Source organism: Anabrus simplex, chromosome 4 (assembly GCF_040414725.1).
Source record: "Anabrus simplex isolate iqAnaSimp1 chromosome 4, ASM4041472v1, whole genome shotgun sequence".
Taxonomy (NCBI): domain Eukaryota; kingdom Metazoa; phylum Arthropoda; class Insecta; order Orthoptera; family Tettigoniidae; genus Anabrus; species Anabrus simplex.
The window spans coordinates 322,024,731-322,043,548 of NC_090268.1; the positions used below are offsets into that span (position 1 = coordinate 322,024,731).

Sequence of the window (18,818 nt, forward strand, 5' to 3'; positions counted from 1 at the left end):
ATTCTCATTTTAAAATTTCACCACTTTTAGTTCCCCTTAAGTGGAGTTTCCAAAAACAAATCACCTATGTTTCTTTACATTTACAGGAGATTCCAAATACACACTTTTTACGTCTGCAACATTTTACGTTTCTCAGATGTTCTGTAGATATAGTCTTTCAAAAAATTCACCTCAATTTGTCACTCCTGTTTAACCGCCATTAATTGGATTTTCCAAAAAAAAAAAAAAAAAAAAAAAAAAAAAAAAAAAAAAAAAAAAAAAAAAACTGTTTCTTTGTTTTTAAAGGAGATCCCATATACAAATTTTCAGTTCTGTAATATCTTCAGTTTCTGAGATATATGTATCCTCATTAAAGACATTCAACCAATTATTCACCATTTTAAACCCCTTCTATTGGGATTTACAGAAAACAAAAAATTACGTTTCCCTTCATTTTTAAGGGAGATTCTAAATACAAATTTTTACATCTGTAAACTTTTAAAGTTTTAAGATGTAGACACACTTATTTTAAAAATTCACCCCCCCTTTTCACCGCCCCCCATTATTTGGATTTAAAAAAAACGAAAAAATACCTGCTTCTTTAGTTTTAAAGTAGATCCCAAATACCAATTTTCAGGTCTGTAATATCTCCAGGTTCTGAAATATAAGTAGCCTCATTAAAGGCATTCAACCTTTTTTTCACCCTTTTCCATCCTTCCTATTGGGATTTTCCGAAAACAAAAAAATATATGTTTCCTTATTTTTAAAGGAGATTCTAAATACCAATTTTTACATCTATAAGCTTTAAAAGTTTTGAGATATAGATACATTTATTTTAAAATTTCACCCCCATTTCAGCCCCACCATGACTTGTATTTTCCAAAAACAAAAAATACGTGTTTCTTTATTTTTAAAGGAGATCCCAAACACCAATTTTCAGGTCTGTAATATCTTCAGTTCCTGAGATAAGTATTCTCTTTAAAGGCATTCAACCACTTTTTCACCTCATTTCACCCCTCCTATTGGGATTTTCCGAAAACAAAGAAATACGTGCTTCTTTATTTTTAATGAAGATTCTAAATACCAATTTTTACATCTGTAAACTTTAAAACTTTTGAGATATAGATGCACTCATTTCAAAAATTCACCCCCCTTTTCACCCTCCCATTAATTGGAATTTCCAAAAACCAAAAAATACACGCTTCTTTATTTTTAAAAACGAACAAAAGTTCCAATTTTCAGGTCTGTAATGTCTGCGGTTTCTGAGATATAAGTACCGGTATCCTGATTAAAAGGCATTCAACCCCTTTTTCGCCCTCTTTCACCCATCCTATTGAGATTTTCTGAAAATAAAAAAATACGGGTTTCCTTATTTTTAAAGAAGATTCTAGATACCAATTTTCACATCTGTAAGTTTTTAAACTTTTGAGATATAGATACACTCATTTTAAAATTTCACACCCCCTTTTCACCCCCTTGGTGACGGAATATCCAAAAATCCTCTCTTAGCGAGCACCTACATCTTAATATGAATATATCCTCAAAATTTCATTTCTTTATGTCCAGTAGTTTTGGCTCGGCGATGATGAATCAGTCAGTCAGTCAGGACAAGTTACTTTATATATATATAGATAGATATACTTATAATACGATTCAATATAATTTAATACGTAATTATGATCTTGAAGATTTTTAGAACAGTTGACGTGAAAAAACAATAGTGAATAGAAAAAAATGGTAAAAAGCACAATACCGGAAACAAATGAAAACGTGTATGCACAGTGCGCTATTTCTTGAATATAAAAACATTCAGGTCGTGATTGAAGTAGTCCAAATTGGCGGACGCAAGGCATGAGTTTAAATTTGAAAGTGAGGGCCCAAAATGAAGGTGGTAATGTAGTGGTTTTTTTTAGGGGTGAAAAGAAAAATAGGATAAATTAATAAAGAAAGAAGATTAGTGGATAAGAGAAGATTAAAAGGGTTTAAAGTTGAAAGGTGGTGAGAAAGGATAAGATAGGGATGAAAGAGGGGTAGTTTAGGGTGGGTTAGGAGGGTGGGTTACTGGAGGTACAAAATGTGGGTAGGAACTTTGTAAGGCATGGAAAATTGAATTCAGGTTTTGAAATTTAGAATTTTTAAGAAGAAGAATTAGGAAGTCAAATAGGATGTTGGTGTTTTTCAGAAATGTTGTTTAAGTTGAAATTGGGGTTGAAGTATTGGTCAAGGTGAATAAAACAATTTTCAGTAGTGTTTAAGAGGGGGCCTTTGTTAATGATTTTAAGTATTTTCATGTCTTTTTCAATATTGGTGATATTGTGCTTGGAGTCATGTATGTGTTGTCCTATGGTGGAGAATCTGTTGTATTTAATGGCGTTGATATGTTCGGAGTAACTGATGTTGAAGTTGCGGCCAGTTTGACCGATATACAAGGAGCTGCAGTTGTTACATTTGAATATGTATACTCCAGATTTTGAAAAAGCATTAGATTTATTTAGTGATTTAGAGTTGTGTAATATATCAAAATTTCTGTTATTGGTTTTAAAGGAAATTTTCATGTTATTTTTTTAAGAACATTAGTTATTTTATAAGCTTCTTGAGTGAAGGTGAAAGTGGAAAATGCAGTGAGTTTGGTTTTGTCTTTAGATAAACTAGTTTTAGGACGGTGTTTGAATTTGTTGATGATACGGTTTATGAAGGAGTTGTTATAGCCATTGAATTTAATGATGTTACGGATGGTGTTTAATTCATTATTTAAATCTTTTTTAGACATAGGGGTGTTGAAGGCACGGAAAATTAGGTTGTTATAAGTAGCACGTTTATGTGCTTGAGGGTGCGAAGAATCTTGTCGTATTGTGGTTGCAGTTTGAGTTGGTTTTCTGAAAATTTTGTAAGATAAAGAAGAAGTATGTCTAGTAATGGTTAAGTCTAGAAAATTAAGAGTTTTGTTGTGTTCTGATTCGAGGGTGAATTTAATGTTAGAGTCAATGTTGTTGAGGAGAAGAAGTGTAGAGTCTGCGTTGATTGATTCTTCGTTTAAAATTACTGATGTGTCATCGACAAATCTGGCCAAAAAGAGGATGTTAGATAAATTATTATTATTAATTTTTGTGTTTTCTAAGAAGTTGAGGTAAATTTCAGCTAGAATGCCTGAAGCTGGTGAGCCCATAGCTAAACCATCTTGTTGATAAATGGTGTTGTCAAAAGTAAAATAATTATTGTTGAGAACCAATTTTAAGATTGACATGAAGTCTTGAATTTCTAGTTTACTCAGATTACTGAATTTGTTTAAGTTGTTGTTTATTAAGGGAATAATTTGGAAATTGGAATACTAGGGTACATGTTTACGATGTCAAAAGAATGGAGAGAAAAGTTTGGTTGGATGTCAAAGTTCTTTAATTTGTCAATTAATTCAGAAGTGTTCTTGATAGATTTGTTGGATAAAAATCAAAAGTTTTCTAGTAAAAATGTTTGGATGAATTTAGAAGTATTGTAAGGGACTGGGTCTGTATTTGATTATTGGATGGATGGGAATGTTAGTTTTATGAATTTTTGGGAGGGCTTTGGCAGTGGGTAGGCCTGGGTTCATGTTAATTAATTTAGTTTTTTCTTGATCAGTGAGGAGAAAGGAAGTGTTTTTTAAGGTTTGTTTGAGTAGGCATTGGATTTTATTGGTTGGGTCTTTTTTTACTATAGAAAAAGAAGAGTCATTGGATAAATTTTTAGTTTTAGCTATATAGTCAGTTTTTTCCTTTATGACGGTGGTGTTGCCTTTATCAGATTTGGTGATAATGAGGTTATTGTCATTGATTTTCTTTTTAAGATCTAAAATGAGTTTATTGTCATTAATTAATTTATTAAAATTATTATTATTATTATTATTATTATTATTATTATTATTATTATTATTATTATTATTATTATTATTATTATTATTATTATTATTATTATTATTAGGAGAAGTGTTTTTGTTATTATTGATGGAGATATTTTCAAGTTTTCTTTTTACTTCATATCTGATTTCATCTTGTTCTTCTTTTGGCATTTTGTTAATGGTTATTTCAGATTCAATGATTAAATTGGTGGCTATAATGAAAGTGTTGAGGTTGGGCCAATTGTGTTTAAGGCCCTTCGAAAGAATTTTTTCATCATCACTCAGAGTTGTTTTAGATAAATTGACTATAGGAGGATGGAATTGTTCAATGGTTTTGGAGGGTGTGATAATTTTCTTAAACTGATAATTATGTAAGGAATTGTTCTTAAGAATGTTGAGTTTTTTCTCAAGGGTTTGTTGCTTAATTGACAATTCATGAAATAATTTATTATCAACTTGAGCTAGGAAGAGGTTCCATTGAGCACTCGGGAGAAGATTAGCAATTTCTAGATGTGTTTCATATAATCGGTTGTTTAAATATGACTTTTTCTTGTGTGTGAAACGAATTTCATTTTTTAACCAAATTTTGTTGGTTATTCTTTGGGTTTTTAATATGTGAGGAAAAGAATGGGTTTTCCTGATGCAACATTGAAGAAATTTGGGGGTAAGATTATAGGAAATGCATTGTTTTAGGAAGTCTATATCTTTTCCTAATTTAGCGATCTTGATCTTAAGGCCCATGTAAGAGAAGGCTTTTTGTTTAGCTTGGTTAGCTTGTGCATTTAAAGATAAAAATTTCATTGTTCCATATTGAAAAGTATCACAGTACCATTTCCACTTTTAATTAAATAAGAATGTAATCTACCCACATTTTGTACCTCCAGTAACCCACCCTCTTAACCCACCCTAAACTACCCCTCTTTCATCCCTATCTTATCCTTTCTCACCACCTTTCAACTTTAAACCCTTTTAATCTTTTCTTATCCACTAATCTTCTTTCTTTATTAATTTATCCTATTTTTCTTTTCACCCCTAAAAAAAACCACTACATTGCCACCTTCATTTTGGGCCCTCACTTTCAAATTTAAACTCATGCCTTGCGACCGCCAATTTGGACTACTTCAATCACGACCTGAATATTTTTATATTCAAGAAATAGCGCACTGTGCATACACGTTTTCATTTGTTTCCGGTATTGCGCTTTTTACCATTTGTTTCTATTCACTCTTGTTCTTTCACGTCAACTGTTCTAAAAATCTTCAAGATCATAATTACGTATTAAATTATATTGAATCGTATTATAAGTATATATATATATATATATATAGGTACATTTTCGTGAACAAAGCAAATACTTGATCATTAATCTATCCTTCAATCTCCGTCAGCATATGAAACTACAGCACTTGACGTTGTAAACACCGCGCCAATCTTCTGGAGCTTGCAAGTTACTTCGGTTGAGCTGCTCGTCTTCGGCTTCTTTATGACTTTAGATCTTCATAATTGAATCGTGCAGTCGAGTAAGGAACTAAGTCAAAATCGGCCATTTTCATTTTATTGCCTCATTTACCGCACATAACCAAGCCCTATCGTTTGGTAAAGGAAAGAAATAAGTCAGCCTTCTCCTTGTGGGAGAAACTGTGGATGGACATCAGGCATATTGTGAAGAAACGCACTAAGTCGATGACTTAGTGCGTTTCTTCACCACTTGCTATTCATGACTTAGTTCCATTCTTTGCCGCACGTTGCATGCGATGTAGGTATAACAGGGGATATTTCAATTTACGGCGTTGGTACAACACAAAGGACAACATACTGGAGGGAAACAGAAATCGTACGGTACATGGTGGGTTATAGTGTACAGTATTTCAGTTTGTATCTCGGTGGATGACAAAGTGATCTATGTATTACGTTTGAGAATATGACTCCGAAAAGGAAGGCACAGCCTGAGGGCCATAAACATAGTGTTCTTAAACACGCAAGACTCAGAGGACTGGCATATGTGAATAAACGTGGGAGAGTTGTGGAAGGCAAATAAACCGGTTCTGACTGCAGGTAAGTAAGGAGCTTGAGAAGTATTACTAGGGATTGTTTAGTAAATAATATTCTAACATGCAACCAAACTTTCTACTCTTGTTTTAGATAACAATACGTATGGTACAGATTTATACTTAGTATTAATAATATGTTATTCTTCTAGATGCAGAAAGAAGTGCTTTGAGATTATAAACGAAGAGGCTCGCATGTCCATTCTTTCCAAGTTTCTTCAACTTCCTAGTAAGGATGCACAAGATTTACACTTGCAGCGCCTCATCGAGAAGAATGAAATTAAGACCAGAAGACCGAGGAATGAAAATTCAAAGCAGCGAGCAGCAAGTTTCACTTACTTTGTTATGGATGGCAACAATAGAAAGAAGGTATGCCGTTCAGCTTTTATGAGCATGCATGCCGTCACTCAGAAAAGAGTATTCCGTATCACAATGCTTCTTCTTCATGGAGAAATTCCCAGGGACAAGAGAGGAACCAATCCAAATACCAGAAAGATACCGGAAGATGTCACTAAACTGATATCCGATCATATTCAATCATTCCCTCTGAAACGGACTCATTACGGAGGGAAAGAAGTGCATTACTTAGATGCCCGCTTAACTATTAAAGAAATGCACAACATGTTTGTCACAAAATACCCGGAGTGTGGAGTCAAGTACAGCTTCTACAGGACTTATTTTGTTGAGAATTACAACTACCGATTCGGACGACCACAGATCGATGTCTGCAGCAAGTGTGAGGAGTTCACAGCTAAACTTAGGAGTCCACATATTTGTGAATCAGCAAAGCGTGCAGCTCAGGCTGAATATGATGTTCATAAAAGAAGAAGCAGGAAATTCTACAGGTCTTTGAAAGAAGTTGCAACACTATGCAGAACAAATGACAAAGTGACAGGCCTTGCCTTTGACTTTATGCAAAATCTGTCCCTGCCACACATACCGGTGCAAGAAGTGTTTTACATGAGACAGTTGTGGGTGAATGTGTTTTGTATTCATGATCTTGCAACGGACAAGTGTGTTGTGTACATGTATCATGAAGGCCAAGGAAAGAAGGGTGCGAATGAAGTTGCTTCTTTCCTGAAAGATTATATAGATGAATTTGTGTCAGAAAATGTTGACCAGTTACACGTTTTCTCTGATGGTTCTCCAGGCCAAAATAAGAACCATACGGTCATAAGACTAATGCTAGGCCTGGCAGCTTCAAATCGATTTAAGGAGATTAGACAGTACTTTCCCGAGAGGGGTCATTCATTCCTACCATGCGACAGGGACTTTGGGCTATTTAAGAAAAACATTAAAAAAGTAGACAGAGTTTATACTATCGAAGAGTATATGGCAATTATTGTAAACAGCAAAGCAAATGTTACAGTTAAGTTAGTAGACTCAAGTGCAGTATTTAATTTTGACAAGTGGTGGCCTGAGTTTTTTAAAAAAGTGACTGTATCAGCTGAAACATCGACAAAGAATACTCCTCGTGCTGGAAAGATTGCATTTTCTCCTTCTTCGTTTAAAGAATACAGATATAGGGCAGAGAAACCAGGAGTTATTGTAGCACTTCCCTTCATAAACAGCATTGTGAAACATACGTTTCATCTTGGGAAAGGTAACTTTTGCACATTTTCCTTGCAACCAATGGCAGCATATCCAGAGGGTGGGGTTCCAATAAAAGCTGAGAAAATAAAGGACTTGCGTAAACTGTTGAAATGTGTTGCGAATGAGGATGCTTTGGCATTTTATTTGGACATTTCGCAGCCAATGAATTCCCCTTAGGTTAGTAGTCTCGGTTGTAATACTGTAGTTATTTGGCGCTTCAAGGTCATTTGTATTTGTTTTCCCTGTTTTTTTCTGTTGGATAAACTGTAAACAGTGCTTATGTATTGCATTAAGCTATGTTTAATATATAACAAAGGTTGGTGTAGTTTGTATGAGAGATTTATTCCCAAACTCCAAATTTTTTTCGGTATTATTGGAGAAAGGAACTAAGTCAAAAAAGTTTAAACGGTCATAAAATTTATAAATTTTTCTTGAACATTTTCCTGTTACCTCCATTACATATCTATCACTGATCTAAATATTATATAAAATAATGGGAACTATTCATTGAAGCGTGTCGAAGAAAATCAGTTTTTTTGCTCTCCTGAAAAGTAGCAAAATCTGACTTAGTTCCTTACTCGACTGCACGATTCAATTGGATTGTGTTGTGACTTTGTGCCTGACGGTGTATGCAGTCTGGCTCATTTAACTGTTCTCTGCTTTTTGTGAACATTGTGAGACAGTGCTAAACATTGCGTGTGCTGTGCTGATGCTCGGAAGATTACGCATTACTTCTTTTAAGTGACTTACATTCTACTTCGTCTGAATTTTACAGTGCCTACTCCCATCATTTTTATATCGCCTCTTCAACTGATATTGTGTGGACTTGACTGTTAACTTCTTTCTTACTTATGCATTGTTTCTCGAGTTATAATCGGCTGATGATGACCCAGACTGGGGTCAAAAAAGGTACCATTTCCACTTTTAATTAAATAAGAATGTAATCTCTACATCTCTTATTTACTTGTATTGAATAGGTTGAACTACCATATTTATTATTTCAATTTAACTGTGATACTTTTCAATACAGAACAATAAAATTTTTATCTTTAAATTCTTAGTTCTTGGCGGATTTTTCTTGGATTTGGAGAATCTGTTAATGTCTGTAATTTTGAAGGCCTGTAAACAATGTATTGTTTCATATCGTAGATCACGCATCCTTAAAATGTAGCTATTGCTGGCTCGGCAGCGAGCATTGCATGCACTTGTTTGTTGCAGATGTACCTCCCAGGTTGCTTTAAGAAGTCCCTGGCCTTTAAATCATAAATCAGAATACAGAGCACTATCGGGTGTATCCTTTCCTTTAGGGAGCTCTTTAACATTTTGTCGGCGGTTTTCAGGAAGCTAACCGGTACTTGTCTTATTTCAGCAGTCTGAAAAATATACACAAGAGTAGGTCTGACTGCTTTGTTCAAAATAATGACTTTAGATGTGGCTTTAACAAAGGTGAGACTGTAAGCATGTCTAACGTCTTGTGCAAGACTTTTAAAAAGAGGTTGCATCAAAGGTGAGTGTTTCATTAAAAGTGACACCAAGATAGACATTTTTTCTCTTTCTTTAATAGTACTAATCTTAAAGATTTCCTGAATATCGAGGACTCCATCTACAAGTTTCTCCTTCTCAATACATATGCCCACACATTTGTTGGCATTTATCTGTAAACCGATTTCATGGAACAATGTGGTAGCAATGTGTCATCTCAAGAGCTGCTTCCTTATTTTTGCCAACAATAACTGTGTCATCGACAAAACCCATAATACTAAGAGGGGCAATTCTTCAGAAACTGATTTTCCATATTCTTGTGGTAGGTTTTCATCTGTTATCTCATAAAAAAAGAAATCTGTGGCCAGGTGATACCATGCTGGCGATAATGGTGAGCCGTGCATAAGTCCTTTTAACAGGTGACGGCTTTGTTTTACCCTTAGTAGTTTCGAGCTGTAGTGTATTGTCAGTCTGTAGATTGATGATAAGTTCTTTCAGTTTAGATGGAAGTGGCACAGCAGCTAGTGTTAGATAGGTGTTGATGGCTGATGTAGTCGAAGGCTTTTGATATGTCTAAAAAAAAAGGGGTAACATTTTGCTTATCTGTCTTTGCTGTCTTGAGGAGTCCTCTAAGAATGGAAGTATTTACAAGGCAATCTGGCTGGTCATTAAAGCTTCTTTGGTGTTCGTTGAAAGTTACAAAGAAATGCAAATGCTGATCTAATACCTTTTCAATAACACGTCTAATTACTGAACAGATTATAATGGTCTCAAGTTTGACAGACATTCAACATCACCTTTCTTATGTATCAACATGTTCTAGCTCGTTTTAGACACAGGGTATTTTGCCTGTTGAAATCATTTGAGTCATAATGATTGCTATGATTTCACTTACCATGTCATCCCTGATGATTCGTACTAGGACACGGGTGAAATCAGGCGCGGTATCTACTGCAATTCGATGTTTTGCTATGGAAATTTCTTCTTTTGTGATTGTTTGATGTACATTTCATCTAGCTTTGCATGGTCTATGTCACTGATTTTGAAGCATTAATTATGCCTTAGGCCTATATTGAAATTTTCAATGGAAAATAAAGAAAATAAAATCCTATGGTATTATGTAATAAAAATAGAGCATAAAAGAAATCTAACAAAAATCTAAAATAATACCGAAGTGCATCCATCTTCAGGCAGGTTGCTGGTGATGATGATGATGATGATGATGATGATGATGATAACTGTGGAAAGCTTCACTGGAAAGTGAACTGATGTAGGATGTGTGAGATCAGAAAAAGGATAGAAGTAACTTGGTCTAGAAGAAGGAAGCATAAAGGGATGATGTAAATGATACTGAAATACGTGGGAGTGACCTGGACACTGAAAAAACACAAGAGAGTAAAATCCAAGCCTGTGAGATAAAATTAACACCAGATGGGGTACAAAAGGGAACCTTATGCTGCACTGCAGAACAAATTGAGATGCTTTCCTTTGGATCAGTTCTTGTATCAAGTTATCCTGGTGTAGGTGCCACATGCTGGAACCATACCCTAATTTGGCCCTCATTAGAGATAGAGGAACTTGATTTGGAATAAGGAAGTGTAAAGAGGTGATGTATAAGATACTGAAATACGCGGCAGAGACAGAGAAGAGACAATAAAGGACAGATTAAGAAATGAGAATGTCAGGAAGGAAATCAGATTGGAGAAAGAGGAAAGGCAGCAGAACCAGACTAAGGTGGTTGGACTTAATCAAGACCAGTACAGTACAGTACAGGAACATTGACTGGAATAGACTTAGGAAGCAGCAATAGTTTTGGATAGAGGAAGATGGAAAGGTCCCTTTAATGTCCCAACCCAGCTGGAACTGGGAAAAGGAAATTCAATAATAATAATAATAATAATAATAATAATAATAATAATAATAATAATAATAATAATAATAATAATAATAATAATAATAATAATAATAATAATAATAATAATAATAATAATAATAATAATTTCTGTAGTTATATTCTCAATACTACAATTACAGATGTCCCCCATAAGTCTAACCTCTTGTCTACGTCGTGGGGGGCAGGCAACAGTAAGAAGTATGGGATAGCCTGTAAGAGTGAATTATAGTGGGGACCTTGTGTGTCCCAGGACTGCTACAGTAGCTGAGAAGGCCTTACAGGAACCCTGAAAAGTAACAGCAAATGGGGCTCTGGTGGAGTCCTTAACAGCAACTGAGGCAGAGAAAGAGACCTTTGGTAAGGCAAAGTAGGCAGAGGAGGCAAACCCTCCTTCTTAGGGTTAAATGAAGAGGGAAACCATTGCCTTGTAGTGAAGAATGATCTCAAAAGCCAAGGGAGTCAACCCCAACAGAAAACAGCATGCCTGGAGTCTTAAGCCCCACATCGGGCTTGGGTGCTGTGGGCCAATAACTCGCACAACCTTAAATTAAGCCATTAGACAAACATCAACAAAGAGAAACCGGACTGATCCAAAGATGACAACTTTTGGCTTGAGAAAGGTAACAAAAATTGGGTTATAGAATGTGAGAACTCTGTGGGAAAGTGGCAGTGGCATGCATGAAGAGTTATGGCCTGAACCTGGCCTGAGATGGAGCGAGTTTGGGGAACTGACCACCCATGATGGAGCTACATTTTTATATTCTGGAAGACCTGATGGCAATGGAGTGAGTTGTGATGGTGGGGGTATATTGATGGACAAGGAGGCTAAGACGAGCCTTATGGAGTGGTATCCAGTGTTGGCAAGGATAATTATAGCATATTTCAAGACGAATATCTGAAATGTTGTGATGATAGTGTGCTATGCATCCACTGAGACAGCAAAGGAAGAAGATAATCAGGCATTTTATATGCATCTAAATAGCACGATTAAGAAATAGAAAAGGAAGGATATATTTATAGTTAGAGGAGATTTGAATGCAAAAGTGTGCCAGGATAATGAAGGACTTGAGCACATCACGGGGAGGTATGGCCTAAGAGAATGAAATGGGAATGGACAGCTCTTTGTGGACTCATATGTCAGCCTGATCTGGTTATTGGTGATACAGTATTTCCACATCAAGATTGCCATAAAATGACCTGGGTGACAGTGGATCATAGGACAGAGAATCAGATAGATCATGTGGCGATTGGATGAAGGTGGAGGCATTCATTGTTGGATGTGAGAAATAAGAGAGAGGTGCAGACATTAGTAGTGATCATCATCTTGTTGTGGCTACCTTTAGAATAAAGATCCAGGCACAGAAAAGGAGGACATAACAGAGAAGGCAGCATGATGTTTCAAAACTAAAGGATAACAGAAAGGTGAAGGACGTCTTCAGGATAGAACTAAAGAATTGATTTCAAGCACTCACTGAGGTGGAGGATGAAACTGTTGAGGAAAAATGGGTGAAATCTATCTTTACAGAAGTAAGTGAAAATATCCTGGGTTTTAAGGATAGGAGGAGAAAGGACTGTATGACCGAACAGACATGGGAAATCATTAGAGAGAGATAAATGAGGCAATGAACACATGTAAGACACGAGCAAGAAAGGCAGACCTGCAATCAAAATATGCTGCAAAGAGAAGAGTAGGTGGGATCAAAGGAATTGGACAGATGGCCTATCTCAATAGGCAGAAAAGGCAACCAACAAGGGAAATCTCAAAGAACTACATACCATCACCAGAATTCTGGCAAAAAAGCAGATGCAGAAAAAGCATCCAGTCAGGAATAAGGATGGAATCCTCTTAACTAACCCTGAGGATCAACTGAAGCGATGGCAGGAACATTTTTCTGCAGTTCTAAACTGCTGCATGGTAGATCATTCAGAAGAAGAAGAAGAAGACGAAGAAGAAGAAGAAGAAGAAGAAGAAGAAGAAGAAGAAGAAGAAGAAGAAGAAGAAGAAGGTGGTGATGATGATGATGATGATGATGATGATGATGATGATGATGATGATGATGATGATGATGATGATGATGATGATGATTCAGTCTGACCCAAAGATTAAAACCTGCATTCCAACAGAAGAGGAAATCAAGAAGGCATTGAGAGAGTTGCATATTGGTAAGGCAGCAGGAGTTGACAATATTCCATCAGAGGTCATGAAGATTGATATGGACACCACTGCCAACATATTGCAGCCTCTATTCGAGAAGGTATGTGTTACTGGAGAAATGCCGACAGGTTGGAGATGTGGCTTGTTAGTGAAGTTGCCAAAAAAGGGGATTACGTCAAATTGTAACAACTGGAGGGGCATTACGCTTCTCTGAATCCCTTCTAAAGTCTTCACCAGGATTCTGCCAAACAGAATAAAAGAGTATGTCAACTTGAGGCTGTGATGAGAACAGGCAGGCTTTCGTCCGAATTGCTTGTGCATCGACCAAATAAACACCTTGAGGATAATTCTGGAGCAGTGTGCTGAATGGTAATCTCCCCTCTACGCAGTGTTCGTTGACTTTGAGAAAGCTTTTGACTCAATCAACAGAGAACCAAACCCCATGGCACTACAGCCCTTGAAGGGCCTTGGCCTACCAAGCAACCGCTGCTCAGCCCGAAGTCCTGGAGATTACAAAGTGTCGTGTGGTCAGCACGACAAATCCTCTCGGTCGTTATTCTTGGCCATCTCACCGTCAGATAGCTCCTCAATTTTAATCAAGTAGGCTGAGTGGACCTCAAATCAGCCCTCAGGTCCAGGTAAAAATCCCTGACCTGGCTGGGAATCGAACCCGGAGCCTCCAGGTAAGAGGCAGGCATGCTAACCCCTATATCACGGGGCCGGCAATCAACAGAGAAGCCATGTGGAAATAAGTGAAATGTTATGGAGTGCCAGCACAAATAGTCTCTCATTCGAGAAACATACTATGATTACACATGAAGAGCCATTCATGGTGGCCGTATATCTGAGCGTATATCTGTATGTTCAGGAGTTCATCAAGGGTGTGTCCTGTCATTAACTATGTTCCTGGTTGTGATTGACGCGGTAATGCAGAATATGACTCAAATTGTGAAACGTGGTATCCAATGGGGATTAGTCAATGGGCTTGAAATCTGGAATTTGCTGACGATTTGTGTCACCTGTTTGAGGCACATGGGGACATGCAAACAAAGCTTGAAGATTTGGTAGAGGAAGGGAAAAAAGGTCGGCCTAATGATCAACTAAAAGAAGACCAAGGCCCTAAGGATTAACACCAACAAGTTAGATCCAATTGTCTTTAATGGTGAATCTGTCGGGAATATGGATAGCTTCACTTAATTGGGCAGTGTAGTTGCCAAAGATGGGGGAGCTGCACAAGATGTCTCACAGAGGATTCAAAAAGCAAATGGTGCCTTTGTTCGGCTCTATCTGGTGTAGAAGTACAACAGAATATCTAGCAGGTCGAAACTCCGCATCTTCCAAATAACGTCAAGTCTGTTCTATTACATGGGTCTGAGACATGGAAAATGACTGGAGTAATTACATCCAAGTTGTTAACCGCTGTTTGCGAAGGATTCTTAACATCTACTGGTTGGAAGTAATCTCCATCCATGAACTCTGGAGTAGGACGGGAGAGAATGAGATGGCCGTACAGATAAAGTGGTGGAAATACACTGACTGATAGAGCAAATGCAACACCAAGAAGGAGTGGTCAGAACTTTATGCCAATTGCACGGTAGACTGACGTCACTGAGGTATGCTCATGATGTGAAATGCGCCGCTGTGCTGCGCACGTAGCGAACGATAAATGGGACACGGCGTTGGCGAATGGCCCACTTCGTACCGTGATTTTTCAGCCGACAGTCATTGTAGAACGTGTTGTTGTGTGCCACAGGACACGTGTATAGCTAAGAATGCCAGGCTGCCGTCAACGGAGGCATTTCCAGCAGACAGACGACTTTACGAGGGGTATGGTGATCGGGCTGAGAAGGGCAGGTTGGTCGCTTCGTCAAATCGCAGCCGATACCCATAGGGATGTGTCCATGGTGCAGCACCTGTGGCGAAGATGGTTGGCGCAGGGACATGTGGCACGTGCGAGGGGTCCAGGCGCAGCCCGAGTGACGTCAGCATGCGAGGATCGGCGCATCCGCCGCCAAGCGGTGGCAGCCCCGCACGCCACGTCAACCGCCATTCTTCAGCATGTGCAAGACACCCTGGCTGTTCCAATATCGACCAGAACAATTTCCCGTCGATTGGTTGAAGGAGGCCTGCACTCCCGGCGCCCGCTCAGAAGACTACCATTGACTCCACAGCATAGACGTGCACGTCTGGCATGGTGCCGGGCTAGAGCGACTTGGATGAGGGAATGGCGGAACGTCGTGTTCTCCGATGAGTCACGCTTCTGTTCTGTCAGTGATAGTCACCGCAGACGAGTGTGGCGTCGGTGTGGAGAAAGGTCAAATCCGGCAGTAACTGTGGAGCGCCCTACCGCTAGACAACGCGGCATCATGGTTTGGGGCGCTATTGCGTATGATTCCACGTCACCTCTAGTGCGTATTCAAGGCATGTTAAATGCCCACCGCTACGTGCAGCATGTGCTGCGGCCGGTGGCACTCCCGTACCTTCAGGGGCTGCCCAATGCTCTGTTTCAGCAGGATAATGCCCGCCCACACACTGCTCGCATCTCCCAACAGGCTCTACGAGGTGTACAGATGCTTCCGTGGCCAGCGTACTCTCCGGATCTCTCACCAATCGAACACGTGTGGGATCTCATTGGACGCCGTTTGCAAACTCTGCCCCAGCCTCGTACGGACGACCAACTGTGGCAAATGGTTGACAGAGAATGGTGAACCATCCCTCAGGACACCATCTGCACTCTTATTGACTCTGTACCTCGACGTGTTTCTGCGTGCATCGCCGCTCGCGGTGGTCCTACATCCTACTGAGTTGATGCCGTGCGCATTGTGTAACCTGCATATCGGTTTGAAATAAACATCAGTTATTCGTCTGTGCCGTTTCTGTTTTTTCCCCAACTTTCATCCCTTTCGAACCACTCCTTCTTGGTGTTGCATTTGCTCTGTCAGTCAGTGTAGAAACGGATAGGCATATACTGAGGAAGAGGAACGAAGCAATTGAGAGAGAGGGACTGGACTGGAACCGGCAGGATAACAGGAAGAGAGGAGACCCAAGGAAATGTGGCGAAGGTCTGTTCACATGGAAGCGATGGAAGAAGGCAAGACCTAGAGTGAGGTAAGGAGGCTGGCTGTCAACAGGACCAGATTGAAATGCTTTGTTGTTGCCCTATGTTCCCATGAGGAACAACAGGAATTAAGTCAAAGTAAGTCAAGTCAATTAGGGATAATCTGAGCAGTTTATTTTTTAAGTTGTGACATATGCAGCAAGACAAAATACAGAGAAACTGTTTGTTTTGTGAAGACTTTACTCTACTATTTCAGAAATAAACCACAACTACCCCAACTATTCACACAAAATATACCCAAAATAATATCATGTCTATTATTCTGAGCCATGAAAGTATTAATCTGAATGCTATATTTATTTTTATATTTAAATTTGGGCTTATTCTCTCTCAGTAGTGAACATGTAATGATGCATAAGTAAAATTCAAAATGGATACCTTAATCTGCATATATATGGTTTTTACTAACAGCTATAGCCTACCTTTTCAACAACAAAATATAGATATTTTTGTACTAACAACAATGTCAAAATCATAAATAAGATGCTATAAGTAGCTTTAATTTTATACTTGGTACTGCATATAGCTCTAAATGCATTTTGGACTATCTTGGATTACAGCATCTATTTCTATATCAGAGGAAAGTGCGTACTACGTACTCTTTATTTCAGAACACAGGGCTAAGCCTGTATGGCAACACGATGGTCATCACAATTATAGATCATAGCCAGGATATCCTTTTACACTAAGTCTCTATGCCTATTTACTGTAATTGGATTGATCACTTTAAAAGAAATGGAACTGTACTTACATCATTTCACAAAATGGTGAAGTGTCAAAGAAGGGGAGCTCATGAAGACGAAAAGGCAGTTTACGAACAGGTGGGCGAACTTGGCCCAGCATTGTAGATGCACGAGCAGCTGGATCTACATGATTTAGAGACACAGGTTTGCTGCAAGATTGCAGTGCACAAACTGCATGTTGATTGTATAGATGTGCCTGAGTAACAAGAAAAATAACAATAATTGATAATTAACACTTTAATAAATTTAAATATCTTGGAGAGATTATAACTTGGAACTTAAAAGAGAAAATATCAGTTGAAAATAGAATTACCAAATTAAAACAAGCACAACACATTACTTGGCCAACCTACAAGAAGAAATCTCTCTCGATAAATGCAAAATTTAAACACTACAACTCCGTTATTAAGCCTGAAGCAACCTATGCTAGTGAAACCTTATTCAATTTGAATACGAAATCAACTACAGATAAATTACAGAAAATAGATAGACGAATCATTAGAACAATTCTAAACAAAAAACACCAAGTAGATGGACAATGGCGATTACTACCTAATGAAGTTGTATACCAAGAGACAGTCTATAATAGATACAATGCAGAAAAGAAGAGTTGCTTTTTTCTGTCACATATTATGACTACCAGAGACTAGGATACTCAAACATTTATTCAACTACTTTTGGAAAAGTAAAACTAAAAATCACTGGTTCAAAGAAGTCCAAGAAGATTTAAATGAATTAGGCTTGACAATTCAACAAATTGAAAACAGAGAAGAGAAGAGGATCCTGAGAAATAACGATGTGAGACTTAAACTGAAGACCTATACACGCAAACAGTACAACATAACTGACGAAGAACGGGCAGCCAGATCAGAGAGAATGAAACATTTCTGGGAACAAAAGAAGAAACATCAACCAAATTTGTAACCAATATTCATAAGACTTGACTGTATATAGATTGATTTTAGTGCTCCAATGTGGGCGCAAAATAAAAAAATTTAAAAAATTAACACTTTCCTCACTGCAGATTTTAGTGTGCTTGGAAGGATAGTGGATTTTTCTGTTGCTATTATTCAGGCTTTTATTGTAAGATTTATGTTTCTGTTTATGTTTATGAATCATCTTTCTTCTTTCCAATGAATATAATATTAGAAACTCTCTCAAAATATTTTTTGAAAAATATGTCCTCTTTGAAAGTAAAATTGATGCTTGTTATCTCTTTGGAGCCCTTCAATTGGCAATTTCAAATTCAGAGCATTGGAAATGTTGTTCATATCACATGTAAATATTTCAATGTCTCGCAGTTTTTGAAGTTAGGCACACGAAGTTCTCTATAAAATATCAGAGCTATCACAATTGACCTGCTTAAAAGCTGCTTACCAATTTGATGTTCATCTTCTGAACAACAATACAGTGGAACTCTCTTGCCGACATTTAAACTGGTTTCAGTGGCATAAAGCCTCCTGTAATATTCATAATCTGCATGTGACCATGGTATGTTACTTTTCTGATCTTATGGAAATGATTTTGCACACATTTGATCTCATGACAGATATCACCCACAACAAAGATTTGGATTTAATATATAGTTTTTCACATTTGCCACTGTGTTGAAATACCAAAGTTCTTTCCAGGGCTTTTTATTGGGTTTAATACCATCACAATAAAGACTACTACCCTTGCATTATTATTTTCCAGACATAGGCCTATAATAATTTGCAAAATGAATTTTGCAATGGCACAGCCATCAATTGCTTTCTTGCTCAGAAAAATTGCAATAGGTTGCACCCAGTTTTTCATATGAGGAGCAATGAAAAACAAAAGAATATGGTCACCAAGAACACTTATATCTTCATATTTTGGGGATTCACCCATGTTTACACATGACAGAGCTATAACAGATGTCATCGCTTAATTTCACTTCATCAAATATAATTA

General features: G+C 37.7%; 1 protein-coding gene across 1 annotated transcript in view; it reads right to left on the minus strand.

Annotated features, from left to right (window-relative positions):
• Window positions 1-18,818, minus strand: part of ninaC (STKc_myosinIII_N_like and MYSc_Myo21 domain-containing protein ninaC) — a 373,628-nt gene that overhangs the window by 101,362 nt on the left and 253,448 nt on the right. Inside the window, exon 24 of the mRNA XM_068227259.1 lies at window positions 16,892-17,079. Within this exon, the coding sequence (XP_068083360.1) occupies window positions 16,892-17,079 (188 nt within the window). The remainder of the gene's footprint in view (window positions 1-16,891; window positions 17,080-18,818) is intronic.